At 38.6% G+C, this 22,666-nt stretch overlaps 2 protein-coding genes across 12 annotated transcripts in view; one reads left to right on the top strand and one right to left on the bottom strand.

Annotated features, from left to right (window-relative positions):
• The window catches only part of PURG (purine rich element binding protein G), a 37,333-nt gene extending 26,460 nt beyond the window's left edge, over nucleotides 1-10,873 (bottom strand). For 6 of the 7 annotated variants that reach the window (XM_047716916.1, XM_047716925.1, XM_047716931.1 and 3 more), the window contains exons 1-2: nucleotides 10,244-10,873; nucleotides 9,069-9,938 (exon numbers count right to left, since the gene is read on the bottom strand). In XM_047716916.1, coding sequence (XP_047572872.1) covers nucleotides 9,069-9,932 — 864 coding nt within the window. In that variant the 5' untranslated portion in view covers nucleotides 9,933-9,938; nucleotides 10,244-10,873. Of the gene's footprint in view, nucleotides 1-130; nucleotides 9,939-10,243 lie in introns of those variants that run through there. The other variant, XM_047716893.1, reaches the window with a different exon arrangement.
• Nucleotides 10,824-22,666, top strand: part of WRN (WRN RecQ like helicase) — a 142,982-nt gene continuing 131,139 nt past the window's right edge. For 3 of the 5 annotated variants that reach the window (XM_047716844.1, XM_047716837.1, XM_047716860.1), the window contains exons 1-2: nucleotides 10,824-11,048; nucleotides 18,050-18,184. The gene's annotated coding sequence lies outside the window, so the exon portion shown is untranslated. Of the gene's footprint in view, nucleotides 11,172-18,049; nucleotides 18,185-22,666 lie in introns of all 5 variants that reach the window. The other 2 variants (XM_047716851.1, XM_047716870.1) reach the window with 2 other exon arrangements.

Below are 22,666 nucleotides of genomic sequence, written 5' to 3' on the forward strand. Positions count from 1 at the left end.
ACAATAAAATGTATCAGTTGCTTTGAGAAGAGGGGGGAGAAAAACATTTCTACAACAGCCAATTCACTCTATAGAATTTGTTGATAACTGACCAACCAGATAACTGACCAACCAGATTGTGAACCGGGCTAAAGGCTGGTTTAGTATATGTAATATGCCTGCAATGAAATTTTATGTGCACAGATATTTCGAAATTAATAAAATATGTATGTGTACACACACTTCAAAATACACTTTGGTTACTCTTAAGTACTGTCTTTAATAAACAAATGGGCACCAAAAAGATTAGTCCAGCAGGAGAGGTCTCTCTTTTTTACCTTTGCTCTATTGAGAGTGGTGGTAGCATACTGTCCACTGGAGGACCGGGGCACCTAATAAATGCATCTGGGACAAAAAACCTTTGTGTGTTTTTCTCTTCCCCTTCAATCATCAACCTTGGTAGTTTCTCAAGGCTAAAAACAAAACAAACAAACTCATTATGATGTTTTATCTTTGTACACCCTAGTAGTTACAGGTCCTCTAAAGTAGAACCCTACTGTTCATGGTTCAGTGCCCTTCCTGATTTCCTTTGTTAAACATCATTATTGTAACATACTATGTTCAACAGACCAAGGAAATAGGGGTGAAGGGTAGTACTTCCTTCTCAGGGGCCCCTGCAGTGATAGTAGCAGTGTATCATTTAGCAATGTAATTTAAGGTTATTTCAGGTACAATGACATTTCAGAAAATGATGTTATTTTTAAAATTCTTTTGCCATGTAGAATATAAGAAATTATTAGAGTATATAGAAACAAGTGATGCTTCCAAAGGATAAGACCTCATATAGATAACAAAAATATTTCCATAAAAAAATTAAAGCATAGGATAGTTATGTAGATAGTGCATAACAATTTGATCTTAAAAAGGACTAGGAACAAAATTTCATTTTGTGTGGCTAAAGAGGTACATACATGTGATAAAAAACCGCCACGTCTGCATGTTCTTTGGGTATCATCACAGACTGCTGCATTTTTCAGCTGTTTTTAATATAAAGAGAGACTGTCTTACATTTTCCAATTCTGGTACTCTCTTATTTTTTTCTTTCACACTCCATTGATACAGAATTTTAGAAGTTTAGAGTAGGAGGGAACTAGCTTCCAGCATGATCTTGTTCATTTTTTTTTTTTTGAAGACTTTATTTTATTTTGAGAGAGAGTAAGCAGGAGCGGGGAGATTGCTGGGGAACCAGGGAGATAAAGGGAGAGAATCTCAAGCAGACTCTGAGCTGAGTGCAGAGACCTACACAGTGCTCAGTCTCACGACCCTGTCATGATCTGAGCTGAAACCAAGAGTCAGATGCTTACAGGATTGAGCAACCCAGAAGCCCCTTGTTCATTTTTCATAAACGGAAGCCTTTCTACTGAAGGAAATGGTTTGCTGAGAGGCCGTCCACTGGCAGAGTTAGGTCTTTTTATTCTTTCTCAAATCACTTTTTATTTTTTTTTAATTTAATTTTTTCAGTGTTCCAAGATTCATTGTTGATGCACCACACCCAGTGCTCCAAGTAATATGTGCCCTCCTTATCTTTTAAAGGTTAAATAAATAGGGGTTTGGTTTTGAGAATTTCTTATTTCTCCCATTTCAGTTATACTGATTCCCCTTGTTATAGGCAAATAAAATAATGAGTCACTACCTTTCTCTTCTCTCTTACTTGTACATTTGTTACCTCTACACAACAACCTCATCAAATCCACAACAAGTAATAAATAAAATCCTGAAAAGTATGTATTATACTACTGAGCCATTTTCTCTAAGAAAAATAAGATAGTAAATATTTCTGAATATCGGCATCTCAAAAGAAATTCTATCTTTAATCAGATCAAATAAAGCAAACAGGTTTATATAATCATTTTGATAAAGACAAAACCCCACAAAAGCATTTTTCTCCCCCCAATCTTACACTTTGAGCAACTCTAAACTTTTAACTACTATGAACATTTTCTTAGGGATTACTTTTCCTTTTCTTTACCCCTACTATTTCCTGGGAATGATGAAAACTTTGAATAAAATAACACAGAAACTAACTATACGAGGGGGAAAAAATGAGAGAACAAGCAACTCCTATTTAGTCTTAGAAATAAGTCAACAACAGAAGAAACTGTATATTCCATTTAAATGAGTATTTTCTTTATATCCACATTGCAAACTAACTTCACTATAGCAGCACTAATTTCATTATGAGCCAGTTTTTACTCACTGGTAAATATCACTGGCCTCAATAAGAATAAGCAATTTCTCACAAAGGATGTTCAAAAGAAGATAAAGTTTGGAAAACATAATTTACCAGGAAGGACTAACATGGGAAACCCCTTGATTACGTATGGGAAGTTCCTAACTTTTTTAGCCTGAATTTAAGCAAAACTCATTCCTGCAGGAGAATTTACCTCCCTTTTGACCCCTTTCTTTAAATAAGAAGCAAAACATAAAAACCATTTTAAGCCTTAACAAGTAAATATCTGGAGATTTTTACCAAGGTTATAGATTCTGCAAAGGATGATGAGATATTCATCGTTAAAAGAACTCTTTTATGCTTTAAAAATATATGTTTAAGAAGATTCTGTCTTCTAAGAACAACTCTGTCATTTTACAAACAGAAAATCATGCAACCAATTATGGAGATATTATTTTAAAGTTTAGACCAATGGTTGAATTTTTTTAAACCTTTTAAAATTTTTGTAAAATTTACAGAAACAAATCCATTAAAAAAATTCCTCCTCAATCCTCATATATTTTAAGGTATTTCTAATAGTACTGGATTTTTTATTATGGTTGATTTGATTTATAACTAGATAGTATCCTTCAGGGTTCCAGTACAGAACTTCCAATTTGTCATATAATTTTTTCTTGGTGGTTATTAGAAAGGTGACTTTAAAATACATGCTTGATATGAATGAAAAGAGAATAATGATCTTTTTGGGGGGTTGGGGGATTTGCAAAACTATTAAAGCACTATGCTAACTTCATTTTAAAAAATAATTTACTGTTTTATAATCTTCTAGCAGAGAATGGAGATGGTTTAGTTGTATTTGAAACCTCATAGCCCCAAAGTTTTCATCTCTCTCCAAATCATCATAGTACCCCTTCTGGTCTCAAGGACCAGAGTCCTTCTGTGGGGGAATCAATGCTTTAAACAATCAGGACTAGTGTTACCCTTTTGTGTAGGGCTGGATTTGACTAAGTTGCTAAAGGCATTATTCATTAATAACCTTATCATCATAAGGATAAAGCTCATGTTAACAAATCAAAAGATTTCAACAGTCATAGCATAAACTTCCACTATAGTTCTAGTGCTCATTTGCTCTCATAATGTCAAGGTCTTTGGATAAAAATGAGATAATATCAGAGTTAGTAAAACTTGACTAAAAGTGATAATTTGTTAAAGCTTTTAAATACGGGTTTTTTTCATTGGAGAACACAGTTAAGATAAAATAACACTTGGTAAAATAGCTTAATATCCTGCCAGTCCTGAACCTTATTACTTCAGGAAAAAAACCAATACTCTTCTGTGGGAAGGAAGATGGGAAGACAGGAGGGGCAAGGTGGTTAGGGATAGGGAAGGGAAATTAAATATTTATACATTTTAAATTAATATATACATATATTTGCATTTTAAGTAAGTATCAATGGGATTCATTCAAAATTTCCTTGAGGTTCCCTTGGTAATAATACAGTTCAAATTAAGTGCTATGTTAACTAGATCAAGTATGGTATCTGAATAAAAGGGAAAAAATTCATTTAAAATGACAGATCTAAAATTGATATTACTAGGTACAGGATAGTGTATATATTTTCATTTGGATGTGCAAAAAGAATATATGTATATACACATATGCTTGTATATTCAGAGTAACTCTAGAAGGATACACAAGAAATTGGTTAACATTGGTTATTTTTCACTAACCGTAGCATTAAATTTGTACGATATATATGTTTTCCCTATTCAAAAATATTGATGAAAAAACCACTACTAAAATTAATTTTAACAATCATGTCAAATTAAGAAAAAAAGACTAATTTTTTACAATATACAAGAAAGTATACTAACGCATATATTGTTTTCCCAAGATCCACCTACCTAAATTTTGTTATATTTACTTTCTGATAGTAATTGTGATCTAAAAATTCAAATTTTGCATGACCTTAGCTTGGGAAAAAACATTTTCCCTGTACCTCATTGCTACAGCACTGTGGACTATGGATTGTCTCACCAGCATACTAACATTCTTATTCTCTTCTGCTGGGTTAGCCATTAGCCACCATATCTCTAAGAAATTCAAGAAATCTTTAAGAAAACTTCAGAAGGACTTTAAGAACCTTATTTGGCAGTGTTAAAAATTGTACCTGTATTATTTTGTTGGCATAGAATCAACTTTAACTTCTCTTTGTGGTTTACTTTAGATTTTATCCTGCCAAAGATGTTTGGTGTTTTGGTAAAGACAGACTTCAAACTATGTGGTGACTAAGCCAAGCCCTTACATAAAGCTTGGAATAGGATTTTATAAATAGTTCCAATGAAAGGCATTTTGAAATAAGCAGGGGAAAAATATCTCACACTTATAAAAATTATTTTCAGAACACCATTAAAAGTTCAAATTAAGTCCTAATCACTTAAATATTAAAATAAACCATACGACAAAATCTAAAGGAGTGATAGTACATACATCAACTTTCAATGGTAGCTGCTTATTAAAAATGAGTGTCTGAGGGTGTATTCCAATTTCATCCTCTTCAAATTGTGCAGCTCAGATAAATGTTTATTTTACTGAAAATATTTGCAAAATTACAATATAAATACATGAATATATTAAGATAGAATGACTATATATAATGTATTCTTATCCATATATATAAAATGAATGCAGTAAATATAGCATATTCTCAATGAATTATTAGTACACAGTGTTTCTTAGTAAAGTACATACAACCTATTATTAAGCAACAATTATCTAGTTTTCAAATGTACATCTCAGGAAGTTTTTAGGATGAAAGGATATGCTAAATCTCCCAATACCCTTTTTGGTTGGTGAAAGTTAGTTCTGCAAATTTTGAAATAATACTACGTTTATTTTAGCGATGGTTCTTAGGGTCTTTGCATTTTCTTAATTTGAAACTTTATTTCTCTAGTCTGGGTGTTTTCTTAAGGATGCCATATCAGCCAACCATACTTTTAATTCTAATACAGTATAAGGTACTACTGTCTTTTCATTAGTCATTTTAACACACATCAACAATGAAACAGAATTATTAAAATTTTTTTTTGTCTGCACAAATTCCCAAAATTAACTTTCAGGGTATTATGAGGAGTCTCAACTAGATATAGTCTCAACTGTAATACTAAGCTGGGCTAGAAATATGTCTTTTTTTATTGATTTTAGGTCTTAAGAATACAAATATGAACTCTACTTTAAAAGTGTTTGTTAAATGTATTGGGACTTGTTTCAAAAGCATCTTCTATCCTCCTCCATTACACTGATTTAATGGAAACTTGTATTACAGCAGTTCCAACACAAACGTCTGCATGCAAGAGATCACCCTACAGATTCTAACTACATAGTTATTGAAACACATCCCACCTGTCAAGTGGCATAAATGTACATCTTCTATATACAAAAGGTAAAGTGCATTATTAAATTAGTGAACTGACAGATTGTCTGCCTGGACCATATAGCTTTCAACTAGACAAATGTGAAATTCTCCCATTAGAACCAATTATTTCAAGAGGTTCCAACTAGCTTTTCCACCCTGTCGTTTATTTTTTGGCCGTGCTCTTTAGTGCAAATAAGCTTGTGTTTGACTCAAGTTTAAGGGACATGGCAGTTTGGGGCTTTAACAAGGAAAATTATAAAATGTGGCAGAACTTTTAATACTTTTATAATACATTGCATCTTTTGCATATAAGCAACAGATTAGTGTTGCTTTCAATTGCTAGGAGCACACTGCCAACCATTATGAGGAACCCGTTTCCAAATCTCATACTATTAGCTTATATTATTACAGTTTTGAGTCTATACCACATTATACTTGGGTTATTATGTGCAAACATCATCAGTGTTTTAGAATTATACAGTGAACTAGTAATTTTGGTTACTAACTTGAGTGCTCACTTTTTGACTTCTAACATCCAGTTGCCTTAAGAGTTTAATATCCTCAAGGCTGGGATCCTATTATTTTGAAGAATACCATGTACACTTGCAGCTTCATTTATGTTACAAATGACAATAAATAAAATGCATATTGCACAGAAAAAATAGTAGCTTATTTTATAAGATACATGGCAATACATGTCCTAATACCAGAGTTTTGAACTGGATCTTATTTGATTATGGCTAATGAATAATTGGGAATTTTAAGTATCAAAAAATCATAACATTTCATTTTTCAATGAATACATATAAAAAAGTGAAACAAAAGGACTGGCAGAAGGCTTAGTGATTCTAATGTATATTCAGTTGCCGGTATATATGCATCTACCAATCTATAGCTTTGAGACGGTAATAACTTTGAAGTATACATACAAGGTAGAAGATTTGGCTACTTAACTAATTCTTGACTTAAATAATTAATGCAAAATTAATATTTATATACAATGAATTAAAGATATTTAAGTCTGACATAGTATTGTGTATATGTATATATACACACATATGTATATATATAGACATAAACACTCAAATCTTATCAGACTAAAACCAAAAAAGAAATCATGTAGATTTAATGGATATAAATATTTTAGGAGGGAAGGTTTTAAGAAAGAGTATATAGTCATAGCAATAGTGATAGGAACACTCGAATACTGGAACATTCATCACTCCAGTTTGCCAAAATCTGACAGGTTGATAATTATTAGTAGGCACTATGATGGGCAGCAATAACAATCAGTAGTACAGTAATTCAAGTGCACATCACTCCTTCATATACCAAGAACTACTTTTTATCAAGTCTACAATAGTTATTTTACAGTTAGGACTGCTTAAAGATCCTTGCTACTTTTAGAGTCTCAACACCCACCATATGCTATTAACTCTAGTACTAACATTATCTTCTAACCTTCAGTTGTTCCATAGTAATCCAGATGGTCCACAATTATAATGAACTAATGAGATTCCTTCATACTACTTGAGGAAACGTGAAATACAATCTGAAAACCAATACCAGCGTATATATCTGGGTTACTGATTGCTTGTTTTGAAATAAGATAAGCCAGAAATATTCTTTTTTTAACTCACAAAGTTCTCTTAGTGACCTTACTTAAATGGATTTGGGGACAAACTGCTGAAGGAAAAAATTATTAAAATAATTTTGAACTACTTATAGCATATAAAAGGAGAGCTACATTCTGATCTCAATCCATGCAGCCAGCTCTCATCAATGAGAGCTATATTTGGGGGTTGAAATCAGTGTCTGGCTCTTAAAGATGATTATATGGACTTATTGTGTGGGAGGTGAATAAAGCCAAGATAAAAGACAATAATTTCAATCAGAATAAAATGCAGCTCAACAGATAAAATTCCAGTCAGTTAATACACGGTGGGTTGGTACACATATACACTATAACCACTTGTTTAAAAATTGCTTAGGTGTTGAAAAATTGCTGTGGCACTTCCTGGAAAGTCATTTTTAATACAGGTAAATGGGTGAGTCTTGTGTAAAGTAAACCTTATTTTTAAGTATCATAAAGAGCACCTTGGAAAATGCCTGAATTTTCCTTTCAAATATGTTTATAACCAATCCTTAAATAATTTTCACAGGCTGAAAATTTATATTCTAAATGCTTTTTAGAAAAAGATTTTTTTTTTCTTTCTGGAATTAAAATACCTGTAAAAGCCAGGTTTATATTGGAAGTGTTGACACGGTTTTAAGGGTAGCAATTGCAAAAGTGCTACTAAAATGTATTATTACAGATGTATTTTTGTATCAGTTAACTGGTGCACCAACCCCTCTGAAATAGTGCTAAAGAAGAAGCATAAAATATAACACCTTGAGTCCATGATATATTTTGGGAAAAAACCTCGCACAACCTTCAAATTAGCATGAAAGGCTAAAACACCAAGATTTCCATAGCAAAGCCATAGGATGAAGCCTCCCACTCAACAGTGACATAAAAGTAATTCTTCAAACTTTGGAAAGTCAATAAAAATAAAGGGTATAGTGAATAGAGGTAAAGATGGGATTACAACTAGTTTAGAATAACCAATTAAAACTCTCCCACGGCTTTGACATGGCAACTATCAACTGCAGGGTTACCACAAAATTTGAAATTATAGAATCCTATCATAACTGTAAGATTTAATTCTTTCATGGTACTTTTGATATTCACTCATCCAGTGAACAACTAATATATTTCTACATGTACTTTTATAAAGAAATATATTTATACTATACTTGAGGTCAATTTCTGTTTCTGTGGTAACTGCCCTACAGGAAAGCTTAGCAGCCTTTTAATGAAATAGGGATGGAATACTTTTTCGGGGAACTTGTTAAATAGAAATTCACACTTCCATATTAAGTATATGTATATTTTCTCGGGATCATGTCATAGTGTAATGTAAATCTTAGTTATGGTATTTAGAAGGTCAGAATATCACATTTTGTGCTGATTTGCATACTTCAATAGTCTGGAGCAGGTGAAGCAGCTGAACTATTTAGCTCTGGGAAGGTTGGAATTCCCTTAAGAATTATAATATTCTGTGTATAACATGAGAATCAGACTCCTTGAAGTATAAACTACCAGAGGTATTACTAATAACAAAGGGCCAAAAAAAGAGGAAAAACTTCTTCAAATGATTATGGATCAGTACTTTTAGCCAATTTATGATTTTAAATTTTGCCTGATGGAGTTCAATTTCACTCTAGTCGAGGCATTCTTGTTCTTCACCACTGGCCCTTCTGCCATCCATTCTCTTTTCTTTATGGCTGTTGCAAATTTTCCTCATCTCTTCTTCATACTTGATAAAATTCTCCCCAAACCTTGTCCAAGCTTTGAATGGAACAGTAATAGTATTACGGTAAGGTGGCCTCACCTCACTTACCTTCAGGAAAATTCCATATTTATTAGAGCCCACATCAAAGTAGAACCTTTTATTGTCCACTCTGAAAGAAGTCCCCTCTGGGAGTTCAAGTGGGTCATCATCTCCACCTCTTCGTTCTTCTATGTCCCCTTCGCCATAGTCTTCAATGAGCTGAACCAAGGCATCACGGAACTCAATCATTCCTTGTGCTGGGAGCACAATAGTCTGTTCTTGGCCCAAACTGTGACCAAAATAACCTATCATGCCAGTCCCTCGCATCATGGTTTGTCTAATTCTTAGGAAGCGACCCCGTTGATTTTCCTTTAGGTCTAGATAATACTTCCTATTGTCCCTCTCTATGTAGTCTGTTTTGAGGACACTATGAGGGTGCTCTTCGGACCCTACAGAGACAGGTGGGGAGGGTGCCGAGTGCTTCTGTCTCCTCCTGGAGGCTTGATCTTTGCCGTGGCCATGCTCTTGCCGGTGGCCTTTCAGGCCCAGGTGGGCGTAATGCTCGATGAAGTCCCCTAGACAGTCCTTCAGCTCCGCTGCCACAGATAGGGACAGAGTCAGTTTACTCTTTCTGATATTGTCCTGCCGGCCTCTCCCTATCCAGACTTCGGCTATCTTTAGGAACCGGCCCCGGGAGCTTTGCTTTACGTCTAGGTAAAACCTCTTTTTCTGGATGTCCACTCGTTTGGAGGCCAGCTCCTGGATTTCGGCTGCGCCCCCAGCCTGATTAGGGGTGGCTGAAGCCGCGTAGTGGGGGTAGTGGGAGTGCTGGGCCTGGGGATAGAGTCTACTCTTGCTTAGGCCAGAGCCCCCTACATTCTTGCCGCCGCGGCCGCGGCCGCCGCCGCCTCCCCTTCGCCTGGCTCTTTCCATCTTCAGCTGCAAGTGACAAACAGACACACGGGGTGGGGTGGGGGAGGGGTGTTGAGAACAATCGCAGACGCCCCTTGGCCTGCGCTGCCCCCGCCTCCGCCCGGGACCCCCACTCCGGGCCGCGGTGCAAGGCGCCCGCAGCCGCAGAGTCCCGGCTCCAGCCTCTGCCCGACCGTCGGCGGCGAGAGGCGGCGTCTCCCGGCTCTGCACCGCGCACATAGCATCCCTCCGCCGCCCCGGCCTCCCGCTCGCCGCCGGACCGCCAGCCTCGGGCTGCGCAGCCCCGGGGACCCCAGTCAGCCAACACTCACATCGACACTGCCATCACCGCCGCTACCGATGCCCTTCACGACCGCCGCCACCGCCGCCAGCTCTCGGCCCCTCTGCTGCAGCCGCCGTAGCCGCTGCCCCCCGCCAGCTCCCCCGCCGCCGCTCGCACCGTCCCCCGCCGGCGCAGCCGGGCAGGGGCATCGCCTGCGGCGCCCGCCGCCGCCGCCCCTCCTGCGGCCGCTGCGGGGGCCGCCGCCTCTCTTCGGGCACCGGCCCGATACCCGCCGGGAGGGGAGGGGGGGGGTGGCGGCAGGGGGCGGGCCGTGGACCCCGCCTCCTCCAGCACAGCCTGCTGAAGGGAAGGTCTCGCGCTCTTCCTGCGGGCGCGCCGAGACCGAAGCCCAGCGCGCGGGGACGGAGCGTAAGTGCGAGGTGACTGGACAGGTGTGAAGATGGGAATGAGGACGGGGGTGCCGAGTGTGTTCAGACTTCTCCAGGTTCCGCCGGGACGCAGGACTCTGGCGGCCCACCGGCGCCCGCACAGAGACTACACCTCCCGGAGTACTCAGCGGCAGCGAGGGGCTCTGCGCATGCGCGCCGCGTAGCCAGCTGGGCTTGGTGGCCCGGCTGCAGCGCCACAAGAGCGGAGAACGGCGACGGGGCGGGGCGTCCGCCTTCCAGAGCTGATGTGTGTTTGAGGCGCCGTGACGCAGCGGCGTGCGCTCCGCAGCGCGGGAATAAAGTCTGTCGAATTGCTACCTGTCCTGGATTCCAGGCCCTGCTGTTGTGGCACTTTCCGAGTCATCCAGCTGAAAGAGGAGGCCGGTTGAACTGTCTCTTCTCCGGGTAACGTGTCCTCTCCACCCCGTCTGAGCTAGCTCCAGACCCCGGATTTTCGATCATTCCAGCCTTCTCCGGCATTGGAGGTGCTCAGTCCCGCAGATCAGGCCTCTGGACAATGTGTGGGAGGTGCGTTAGAAATGGGTGTCCTCTGCCCCTTTCCACCTCCGGAGCAGACAGGCAAAGGGCACCCCTCGCCACCTGCCGCTGGCCTGCCCAGAGCTTCCCTCCCTCATCTTGTGCCACCGGTTGCCTGTCTTGGGGCCTTAGGATTGTGCCCTTCGGATTCAGCCTTTACTCCTGCAGACGTGGAGCCACTCCATTTATACAGCAGAGTCAGGGGAGATAAACTGTTGTGTGTAATTTAGCAAATTAAGTTGGATTTTTTGAGTTTAAATCGTTTAATCCGTATTCCCTACCCCCCCACCCCCGGCTGAATCTGAGTTGTTTTCTGGATAGATTTGAGTATGTTAAAATACCAGTCCCTATGGTATGAAATCCTTAGGATGCTTTTTTGGCGGTCTTTAGAGTCATGGTACTTCAGGTTTTGTATAATTTGGCATGTTACTTTTAGGGATATTGGGATGGATAGGGGAGTTTAGATTTTGATGTCATTGAATAGTGGTCTCCTTTTATTAACTTAACAAATATTTATTGAGCACTCCCCCAGGCTCTGGGGATACCAACACTGAACAAAAGGGGCACAAATCTTTCTGCTTTTGGACCTTACATTTTGGAGAGACATAGACAGTAAGTTAAATGCCCAGTATGTCAGAAGGTGAAAGTCCTTTCAAGAGTAATAAAGAGGGATGATGACTGTGGGTGGGAGTAGGGAGCTGCAGTTTTATAGTAGCTTGCCAGGGAAGTCCTCACTCAAAAGGTAACTTTTGAGTAAAGAGTTGAGGAAATGGGAGAGCTAGATCTGTGGCTATCTGGGGGAAAGAAGGTGCAAAGGCCCTGAAGAAGCCTGTTTTTGTGTTCAAAGAGCAGCTGAGGAGACCAGTAAGAGCAGAATGAAATTGGGAAGAATTGTAGGAGATAAAATCAGACAGGAAAGAGTAGGGGGCAGATAGTGTAGAACCTGGTAGGGTATTTTGAAAATTTGGGTTTTCATTCTGAGGGAGATGGGAGGCTGTTGAAGAATTTTATCAGGGAAACACCATCATTGGAATGGTTTTTTTTAAAAAAAGATTTTATTTATTTGACAGAAAGAGACAGCAAGAGAGGGAACACAAGCAGGGGGAGTGGGAGAGGGAGAAGCAGGCTTCCTGCTAAGCAGGGAGCTCCATGCTGGCCTCGATCCCAGGACCCTGGGACCATGACCCAAGCGGAAGGCAGATGCTTATCCCACTGAGCCACCCAGGTGTTCTCATTACCACTATTTTTAAAATTTTTCACCCCAAACAAATTCTAACTAACTGGTTAGTTAAGCAGTAACTCCCTATTGCTCCTTCTGCCTAGCCCCTGGTAACCTCTAATATAATCTCTTTTTATGAATTTGCTTATTCTGGAATCACAATATTAGGGATCTTAAATTTATTTTTATTTTTGTTTTTAATTAATTAAAAAAATATTTGTGTGTTTGCATCTGGCTTATTTCAATCAGCATAATGCTTTCAGGATTCATCCATGTTGTACCATGTATCAACTTAATTACTTTTTATGGCTGAATAATATTCCATTGTGTGATTATGCTATGTTTTATCTAATTATCTGTTGATGGACACTGGGTTTTTTTCCACTTTTGGCTGTTGTGAATGATTCTGCATTGGACATTGCAGATATCTGCTTGAGTTCCTGTTTTATTTCTTTTGGGTATATACCTAGGAGTGGACTTGCTGGATCATATGATAATTCTGTTTAGCTTGTTGAGGAACTAACTGCACAGCCACATTGGTGGCCCTGTTTTATATTCAACCAGCGATGTTGCAAGGATTCCAGTTTCTCCATATCTACTCCAAATAATTTTCTTCCTCTTTTTTCTTTTTTTTAAAGATTTTATCTATTTGACAGAGAGAGGGAGAGAGCACGAGCTGAGGGGTGGGACAAAGGGGGAGGGAGAAGCAGACTCTCCACTGAGCAGGGAGCCCAATGTAGGTCTTGATCCCAGGATCCCGAGATCCTGACATGGGCTGAAGGCAGATGCTTAACTGACTGAGCCACCCAGGTGACCCCCAAATAATTCTTTTTTATATCAAAGGATGGTTGATATATAATAGTAAATTAATTTCAGTGGTATAGCATCGTGACTCAACAATCATACACATTTTGATATGCTCACTAGTCTTGTCTTGCTCTTAGAGTGAAAACTTCAGTCTTTCACCATTGAATGTATTAGCTGTGGGTTTTTATAAATGCCCTTTATCATTTTGAGGAAGTTCCTTCCACTCCCAGTTTTTTGAGTCTCTTTTATTATGAGAGAGTGTTGGATTTTTCAGATGCCTTTTTTGTGTTAATTGAGATGATTATGTGGTATTTTTCTCTCATTCTGTTAAAGTGATACATTACATTGATTGATTTTATGTTGAACCACTCTTGTGCTCCTAGCATAAATCTCACTTGGTTATGGTGTATCATTCTTTAAATTGAATTATCTTTCAACAGAATCATTTTGGCTACTATTTTGGATTGTAGAGCAAGGAGATAAGAAGTAATGAGGTTTGAACCAAGATTTTAGTTGTGAAGGTGGTGATAGAAGGTAGATTCAGCTTTATTTTGAAGGTAAAATTTTTGCTGATAGATTGGATATGAAGTGTGAAAGAAAGAGGCAAGGATGACTAAGGATTTTGGCCTGAGTAATCAGAAGGATGAAGGTGCACTTACTGAGAATTCTAACTTATAAAAGGAGCAGTTTGGGGAAATTTTTATACATATTGACATGATATGCCCATTAGAAATCAAGTATATAGTAAGTAATTGGATATACAAGTTTGAAGTTCAGAGCAGTGGGCCAGGCTGTTTATATAAGTTTGGAAGTCATCAGTGTGCTATAGATTATTTTAAAGCCATCAGGTTGTGATTTTCAAGGAAGTGAATGAAAAGGTCTGTAACCTGAATCTAGAATGCTGTGATGTTTAGAGATTGGGGAAATAAGGAAGGACCAGCAAAACATACTGAGAAAGGGGACACCTGGGTGGCTGAGTCAGTTGGGCGTCTGCCTTCGGCTCAGGTCATGATCCCAGGGTCCTGGGTTCCTGAGATGGAGCCCTGCCTTGGACTCCCTGCTAGGTGGGGAGTCCACTTCTCTCTCCTCTTCTGCCTTCCACTCCCCCTGCTTGTACACTCTCTCTATCAAGTAAATGGATAGAATCTTAAAAAAAAAGATACTGAGCAGGAATTCTTACTGATGTAGGTGGAGAATCCAGAATTGTCACAGAAGTTTAATAAAATGTTTTATGAAGGTGGGTGTGACTGATTGTGTCATATGTTGCTGATGAAGTGAGCTAAATGAGGACTGAGAATTGACTGTAGGATTTGGTGACATGAAAGTCATTGGTACCTTGGTATGAGCCCTTTTGGTGGGATGGAGTGGTTATAGTGAGTTTAAGAGACAGTAGAAGAAATGGAAATGGAATTGCTGGTACAGATGACTCTCTTGAGTAGTTTTTCTTTAACGAGGGGGAAAAGAATGGAGTAGTTAGCCAAGAGTGTGTTTTAAAAATGGAAGAAATCGCGGTATGTGTATATACTGATGGGACTTTGGGACTTTTCTGGGAGACAAGTAGAGAGAGAAAAATTGGTGATGCATGAGAGAGGGGAAAAATGCCCTTGAGTATGGAATCTAGTGCACACAGGGAGGGGCTGGATTTAGGAGCACAGATAGCACATGGGATATATGTAGGTGTGTGTGTATGTACGCGCGCACTATACTGATACCTATATCGATGTTGATATCAATGTGTATATATATTTCTCAGCCTCCTTAGTAGCATGGGCTAGTTCCCAATTCCTTATTGTGAGAGATATATACTATAATGTGTGTATGTTGTATGTATTGTGTATTACATATACTATATGTTATTATATATTATCTATATTATACACACACACATACACACACACACGTAATCTGCAGTTGGCAAATTGGAGATGTAGGAGAGCTGAAGGCATAGTTCTAGTCCAAGTCTGAAGGCCTGAGAACCAGCAGAGCTCATGGTATGTGTTTCATTCCAAGTCTGATTCTGAAGATGAAAGACTAATAACCTAGATTGAATATGTTCAAGCAGAGAGTGAATTTTTCTTACTCAGCCTTTTTGTTCTATTTAGGCCTTCAACAGATTGGACGAGGCTCACCCAGGAAGACCAATCTGCAGTATATAGTCTGCTAATTCAAATGCTAATCTCATCGAGAAACACTCTGACAGACATGCCCAGAATAATGGTTAACTGAAAACCTGGGCACATTGTGGCCCATTCAAGTTGACACAATAAAATTAACCGTCATGGCAGAGTATATGGGTATAGATACAATTATGTGACTAAACTACAGGGTACAGACCTATGGAAGTTCTTTTTTAATTGTTTTTCTTTTCAGTGAAATCTGAAGCAAGGTGTGAGCTGAGAATGAGGATGGGGAGGAGATGTGTTGTGTTTAAGTAGAGAGGAAAAGCTATGAAGGTGAGCATGGTAAATAAGTAATTGAAAAATTGTAGAATTCCTAGGAAGTTGGAGGGTGCACTTGAGGATGGTGGTCATAAATTTAAGGTGAGACCAGTCAACATGGTTGTGTTTTTCACATGCTGCCTTCATTTAGCTGCATTGGTATAGGCACAGAGTAGGCAGAGAATTTTTCTTACTCAGGGTTAGAGTTTTGATAGGAGAGAAACACGAAACCAGAGATGGGCAGCGAAGTTAAGGGAGTATGAAAGAAGTGGTTATATTAAACCACTTTATATAGTGGTTAAAATTTGCAATTTAAACTGGTCAAGGGGGAAGTAAGGACTACTTGGGGGTATGGAGAGTGAAAAGGTAGCAGGACCATTAGATTTTAGGTCCTAGTTGAGTCAGAGGATTGTTTGAATTTAATTTCTACAGGGAATGAACCTGAAAAATAGGAGATGTTGATTGGGGAATGAGATGCTTAGAATTAAGATTATAGAGGGATTCAGTCATTGGTAATGACATGGCATCCCCATGGGAACAAATGAGTAGAGCAGGGCGTAGGCAAGGTAATTGGAGAACTAGTCAGAAAACTGAGAGGCACTATCTTCTTTGGAAATTTTGTATCAAAGATTATAAGCCCTTGGACAAGTAGAGGGGAAAAAAAGGTGGGATGTAGATGTAAATGGCCATAATACCGATGTTGATGGTGATGATAATGGTCCATTAACATGCAACTCAGATATCACCAACTTGATCTATACCCAACCTGAAAAGTTAGATGTTGAATTACATATGGTTATATTACAACTCATAGTCAACCCATAAGCCCTTCATGGACTTCTTTTCTTTGACCCAAGTGTTCTTATAAGAGTGGCAGGTGACATATGGCATCTTTTCTTAGTTGTCAGTTTGAAATCTTTCACCAAAGGCTTATTATAGTGCAGCTTCTGTAGAAATTTTTTTCTGCTTTCTGTGTAGTCTTCTTTGGCTTGTCTTCTCTCTCAGGATTGTGAATAATTTATTGGTGAGAAGGCAGGCAGAGAAGTAGGAGTTTTCTGTGACTTAGTAATTTCATCGATTTAGGAATCTGTCCTATAGAAATAATAATATGAATGCCTACAGATGCACATAAGGGTGTTCATTGACTGTTATTGGTGATAAAATTTGTAAGCCACCTGTCATCAATAGGGAATAGTTAAATAAATTATGGTAAATAGAGAAAATGGAATTCTATATAGTCTTGAAAAAATCAGTTCAAAAAGTAGCATTGAGTTTTACTTACTCCATCCCATCAGCAGGGATGTTTTAATTGCAAATATTGAGAAACCCACGTCAAGTTGACTTTAGCAAAGAAAGGTTACTGGCCTGCTTAATTGATACACCCTGAAATAGAGTGGCCTGCAGGCAAGTTCAGTCAGGGCTCTGTTTTTCTGGCCATGCCTGACCCTCTTCTACAAAGAAGGCATGAAAGTGTTTTACCTTCGGGGTGATTTCTTTTATAGTTGGAAGATGGCTGTGTGCATCCACCCTGGTAATATATTTCTTCCTTCATATGTAGCAGTAGCAAAAGCATCCCTTCCCATACCATGGAAAGAGACTTCTGAGGATCACTTTGGATCTTATAGTTATGGACAAGGGATAGAGACCAGAGAACTGAGACTTAGGTTGTAATTCCTGCCCCTCAGTCAGTTGTGTGGCAGGTGGAATAGGACTCCCCCCTCCCCCCGACCTTAAAACAGTTGGGTTTCATTCCTGGTACTGGTGATGAGGTCATTCTCTTCGAAAGTGCTTTGCTATTATACACAAGGCGGGTGGTGGGATGGACTAAATGGGTTTGTTACCCTCTTTTCTAGTATTAGGATAATCAGTCTAGTTTTGCCCCTCTCATTCTTGATTTTACTAAAACTGTGAGAGTTTGTTTATCTTCAGGATCCCAGATTGGAAAACTATAAATCATTATTGTTTTCATTATTTACAGAGGCTCTTTTACTCTGAGATTGCAAGAAAGAGGAAGACTGGAGGGAGGATGAAGGACGGGAGAGAGAGAGAGATGCTTTTTGAGAAACAAACTATAGAATGTTCAAACTCTCCATTCATATACCTGACTTCAGTTTCATTCTTTTCCCTGTAGGGGCCCCCATTAACTGATATGTATCCTCCTGGATTGTTCTTTGCATTTATATGTACACAGAATGTCATTTTGTATTTTGAAATTTAAATGGTGACTACTGTTGACACTTAGCTTTTCCTGTTTGACTTAGCACAAGTTATAGAACTTGTCATCTGAATACATGTAGTTCTGTTTTCTTACTAACTGCTTACTATGCCATCTTATGGTTATGTCATTGTTTACTTAACTATTAATTTTACCTTACTAATTGCTTCTTGTATTTTTGCTCTTACAGATTGATGTAATGAACATCCTTTGCATATATCTTGGTCCATGTGTGCGTGTATTTCCATAGGATAGATACCATTGGTGGCTTGAAGGGTATGCAGTTTAAAATGCTGATAACTTCTACGAAATGTCTTTGAAAATGGTAAGGCCAGTTTTTCTTCTCTTGCAAATATATTATATATGATTAATCTTTTAAATTTTTGCTGATAGTGATATATCAGGATTATAGACAGTTTTGTTGGCCTCATTCATTGAATACTTTGTTCTTTCTGAAAATGAGAAATGGGACATCTGGGTGCCTCAGTTGGTTGAACTTCTGCCTTTGGCTCAGATCATGATCCCCCAAGACCCTCTAATCAAGTCCCAGATATTGCTCCTTGCTCAGCAGGGAGCCTGCTTTTCCCTTTGCCTGCCACTCCCTCTGCTTATGTGCTCTCTGACAAATAAATAAAATCTTAAAAAAAAAATAAAGATGGCAAATGCCTTTATTGTATATGAAATTTCTGTATTTACATGGATCTGTTTCTGGCCATGGTATATTTTATTCTCTTGTTTTATATCTCTTTTTATACCAGTTCCACATGATTTTAATTACTATTTTGTACCATTTCCTATTTAGAGTGAGCTTCCCCTTATTGGTCTTATTTTTCAAAAAATATTTACTACTTCTGAGGATTTTCTCTTCCTAGAGAACTTTAATATAAATCTGTGTGATTTGATGAAAAATCATGTTGACATTTTTTTCTTGGTATTGCTTCTTGAGCATATTGATGTAATTAACATAATTTTGAGACTTACTGACCAGGAGCTCAGTGTATCCTATCTAGCCCTTTTTGGATATCTTAGTAGACTTTTCTAGTTGTCTCTAATTGGGTCTCATATATTTTATATTAGGTTTATTTCTCAGTAGGTTGTCATTTTTGCTGTTACTGAGTTCAAGTATAAATTATATTTTCTAATTGGTTCTTGCTCGTATACAGAAAAGTACTTAATTTGGTACGCTTAACGTGAATCTGGTCAGAGTATTTGTTCCTTTTAATTGAAGAGGTAAATTACCTGCCGTAAAGATACTGGGGGAAAATTATTTATTTTAGGAGACTTTGGTTTTTGTTCTTGTTTTTTTAAGTAGGCTTCATGCCTAAAATGGGGCTTGAACTCATAACCCTGAGATCAAGAGTTGCATGCTCTATCAACTAAGCCACTCAGGTGCCCTGAGACTTTAGCTCTTTGGTAAAAGTTACGCTTATCTCTTATAAAAACTGGTTAGTAGTAGTAGTCAGCCTTTTCTAAAGGTTATTTTCTTTCTTTCTTTCTTTTTTTTTTTTTTTGAGAAAATGCTTAATTTTATGGGAGAATTAAGAAAGAGGGTGGCTTTTTAATAATTTCTTCATGGGAAAATAAGCAATTGGAGTAATTTCATATTCTCCCCAAAATAAGTGAAACCAGTATGACCTTCTCTCCTGAGCCTACTTCAAACCTTTGTTTCTTTCAGACTTTCAGGTTCTTATCTCTACATTTTATGATCTCTTCCATATTTTGTCTGATAGGCCAGTTTTTCAGAGGAAGGCATGGAGTCACCCTCTCTTCAGGGACTTTGAAGCCAAGAAGAAAGAGGGATGGGACCTTCCTAGTGTGTGTAGCAATAATAGAAGCCATTGAACAAAATACTGAAGTTCTTACGCTTCTCCTAGAAATTTTGACATGCAGCATGTGTCATCACCTACTGGAACCTGATCTGTTTTTGCTATTCGTTCATAAAATGAAGTCGCTGAAGGGGCGTGTGGCTGGCTCAGTCAGGTGTCCAACTCTTGGTGTCGGCTCAGGTCATGATCTTGTGGGTGGTGAGAGTGAGCCCCTCATTGAACTCTGTGCTTCGTGGAGAGTCTGCTTGAAGATTCTCTGCCTCTGCCCCTCCCTCCATCTCTCTCTCTCCCCTAGATAAGTAAATAATATTTTTTAAAAAATGAAGGCATTGAAGTACAGTAGAAAGACAGTTGGATGGAAGATAACTTTTGCCTTCTAGGAGCTGTATAATCACAAAATTGCTAATATTTCCTTTTATTCATTTTATGTACACTCACCCTGTCTTAAGAGATAGGTTCTTACAAAAGATTTTCGTTGGATAAAATTACGGTTGCTTTTGGAATTGTATATTAATTTCCCAATTTCTTTTTTACCCAGTCTCCTTTATTTTTCACTCTTTCTCTGATTTTTACTGATCTTGTTGTAAAATTTATGCATTTTTCTGGGGCTCCTGGTCGACTTACTCAGTTAAGTACCTGACTCCTGATTTTGGCCTGGGTCGTGATCTTTGGGTTGTGGGATCCAGCCCTGTGTTGGGCTCTATGCAGGGTTTGGAACCTACTTGGGATTCTCTCTCTCTCTCTCTGTCCTTCCCTACCCCTCCAAAAAAAAAAATAAATAAAATTCATGCATTTTTTTCTTTCTATGTGTGGCAGTGCTGCATTTCAACGCAGTGCAGAACTTTGCATCCTGAAGTTAAATTTTACTCCCATTTAGTTGTTATAAGTTTCTGTTAAATTGCTATTACTTAAATTGCTGTTACTTTTGATTTTTACTCTGATTTTTAAAGTTTTTGAAACTATATACCAAGTTATGAAACTTTTGTTATTGTATGCTTTGTGTGGCTATTTTAGCTTTATAATTTATTTTAAGATGAGAGATTAAAGGGAAGGATTAATGACAATTTAATTTTCATTTATATTTGTATATTACTTAGAATGTAGAAACAGAAAACTTCTTTCAAACAGACTTAAAAAAATGAGGAAATTTATTATTCCCAAAATGTAACTTGAAGCCTGAGGTAGGACTCACTAGTAGACTGATTCTGTCTGTTGACTATGGCTCCATTCTCATCATTGCCTTTTTCTGTATGTTGGCTGTGTATTTAAGTTGGCTTTCTCCTCAAGCTGACTTCCATTATAGTGGCAAATGGGTGGAAAAGGCCCAGACTTCACATTGTCAGGCAGAGGGCATCTCTTACCATTGCAAGACAGTATTTTTTAGAGGAACCCTCCTCTTTGTGTCTCATTGGCCTGAATTAAGTTGCATATTTTAGGGGTACCTGGGTACCCCTAAATCAAGTCAGAAGAGCATGTGATTCTTGATTTCAGGGTCATGAACTCAGGCCCCACGTCGGGTGTGGAGATTACTTAAAAAACAAAGTATATTTAATTCTTTTTTTTTCTTTAAAAATTCATTTGTCTGAGAGAGAGAGAGAGAGAGAGAGCGTGCGCACGCACATAAGCTGGGGGAGCAGCAGTGGGAGCAGCAGTAGGAAAAGGAGAAGTAGGCTCCGCTTGGAGCAGGGAGCCTGATGTGGGACTCAATCCCAGGACCCTAGAATCATGACCCAAGCTGAATGCGGACGCCCAACCAACTGACCCACCCAGGTGCCCCTGTATATTTTATTCTTTTCTTTTATTTTCTGAAAAGATTTTATTTATTTGACAGAGAGGTAGAGAGAGAGCACAAGGCAGAGTGGCAGGCAGAGGGAGAGTAGAAGCAGGTTTCCCGCCTAGCAGGGAGCCTGATGCGGAGCTCGATCCCAGGACCCTGAGATCATGACCTGAGCTGAAGGCAGAGGCTTAACCCACTGAGCCACCCAGGTGCCCCTGTATATTTTATTCTTAAAGCAAATTTGGGGGAATGCCCTGAGTTTAACCTGAGTTTTTGAATCATGACTGTGTCAAAAGGAATGGGATTATTTGTAGATCAGTTGGGTTTACCGTGGGAGCTGGGTATGAGGGCAGCTTTCCTAAAGCATGCTACCTTTGTGGGTAAATAACTGGTCTGTTCTAAATTAAATTTATGGCCATAAAAAGGGTGTTGGGTGAAATGGATGGTGGGTGGGCAACTATCAATGTACCCTTGATAATGAGTCCTATACAATTTCATCTCAGGCCATGTGAAGTAACAGTAATAAATATAAAAGAAAAAATAGGCAGTCTAAGCAAGTTTTAAATTGACTTACTCAAAAACTTTCTCTACCGTTTCCCAGTTTATAATGTTGATTTCAGCTTACTGGCTGTAGCTACTTACAGAACAGAGGAAATTCACTAAAAATAATGAATTATTCAGTTGGATAGTGAAATTCAGTTATAAAGCATTTCACTGAGCTATGGATTCAGTTCAGGTCAAGTTGTGTTCCTGATTTATGGGCAGTGTGGCTTCTCACAGTGACACAGCATTGAGAGAGGCATTTTTCTTTTTTCCCTGTTGCTAGTGTTTTAATGGCATTTTATTATATTTATTTGATTGGTTTCATTTACACTTTATTTCAGTTGATTTTATTAATATAAATTTTTATTTATACTTTATTAATATCAATCATATAATACTTGGTAGTTAGGAACATTTGGTGATATCTATAATAAATAATCTCAAAAAAACCCCATCCTATTATTTTTCAAATTTCAGTGACTTACTATCCAAACCAAATGCTCTAGGTGAGGGGTGCTTGGGTGGTTCAGTGGGTTAAGGCTCTGCCTTCCGCTCAGGTCCTGATCTCTGGTTCTGGGATCCAGCCCCTCGTGGGGTTCTCTGCTCAGCAGGGAGCCTGCTTCCCCCTCTCTCTGCCTGCCTCTCTGCCTACTTGTGATCT

The sequence above is a fragment of the Lutra lutra genome, chromosome 2, assembly GCF_902655055.1.
Source record: "Lutra lutra chromosome 2, mLutLut1.2, whole genome shotgun sequence".
Classification (NCBI taxonomy): domain Eukaryota; kingdom Metazoa; phylum Chordata; class Mammalia; order Carnivora; family Mustelidae; genus Lutra; species Lutra lutra.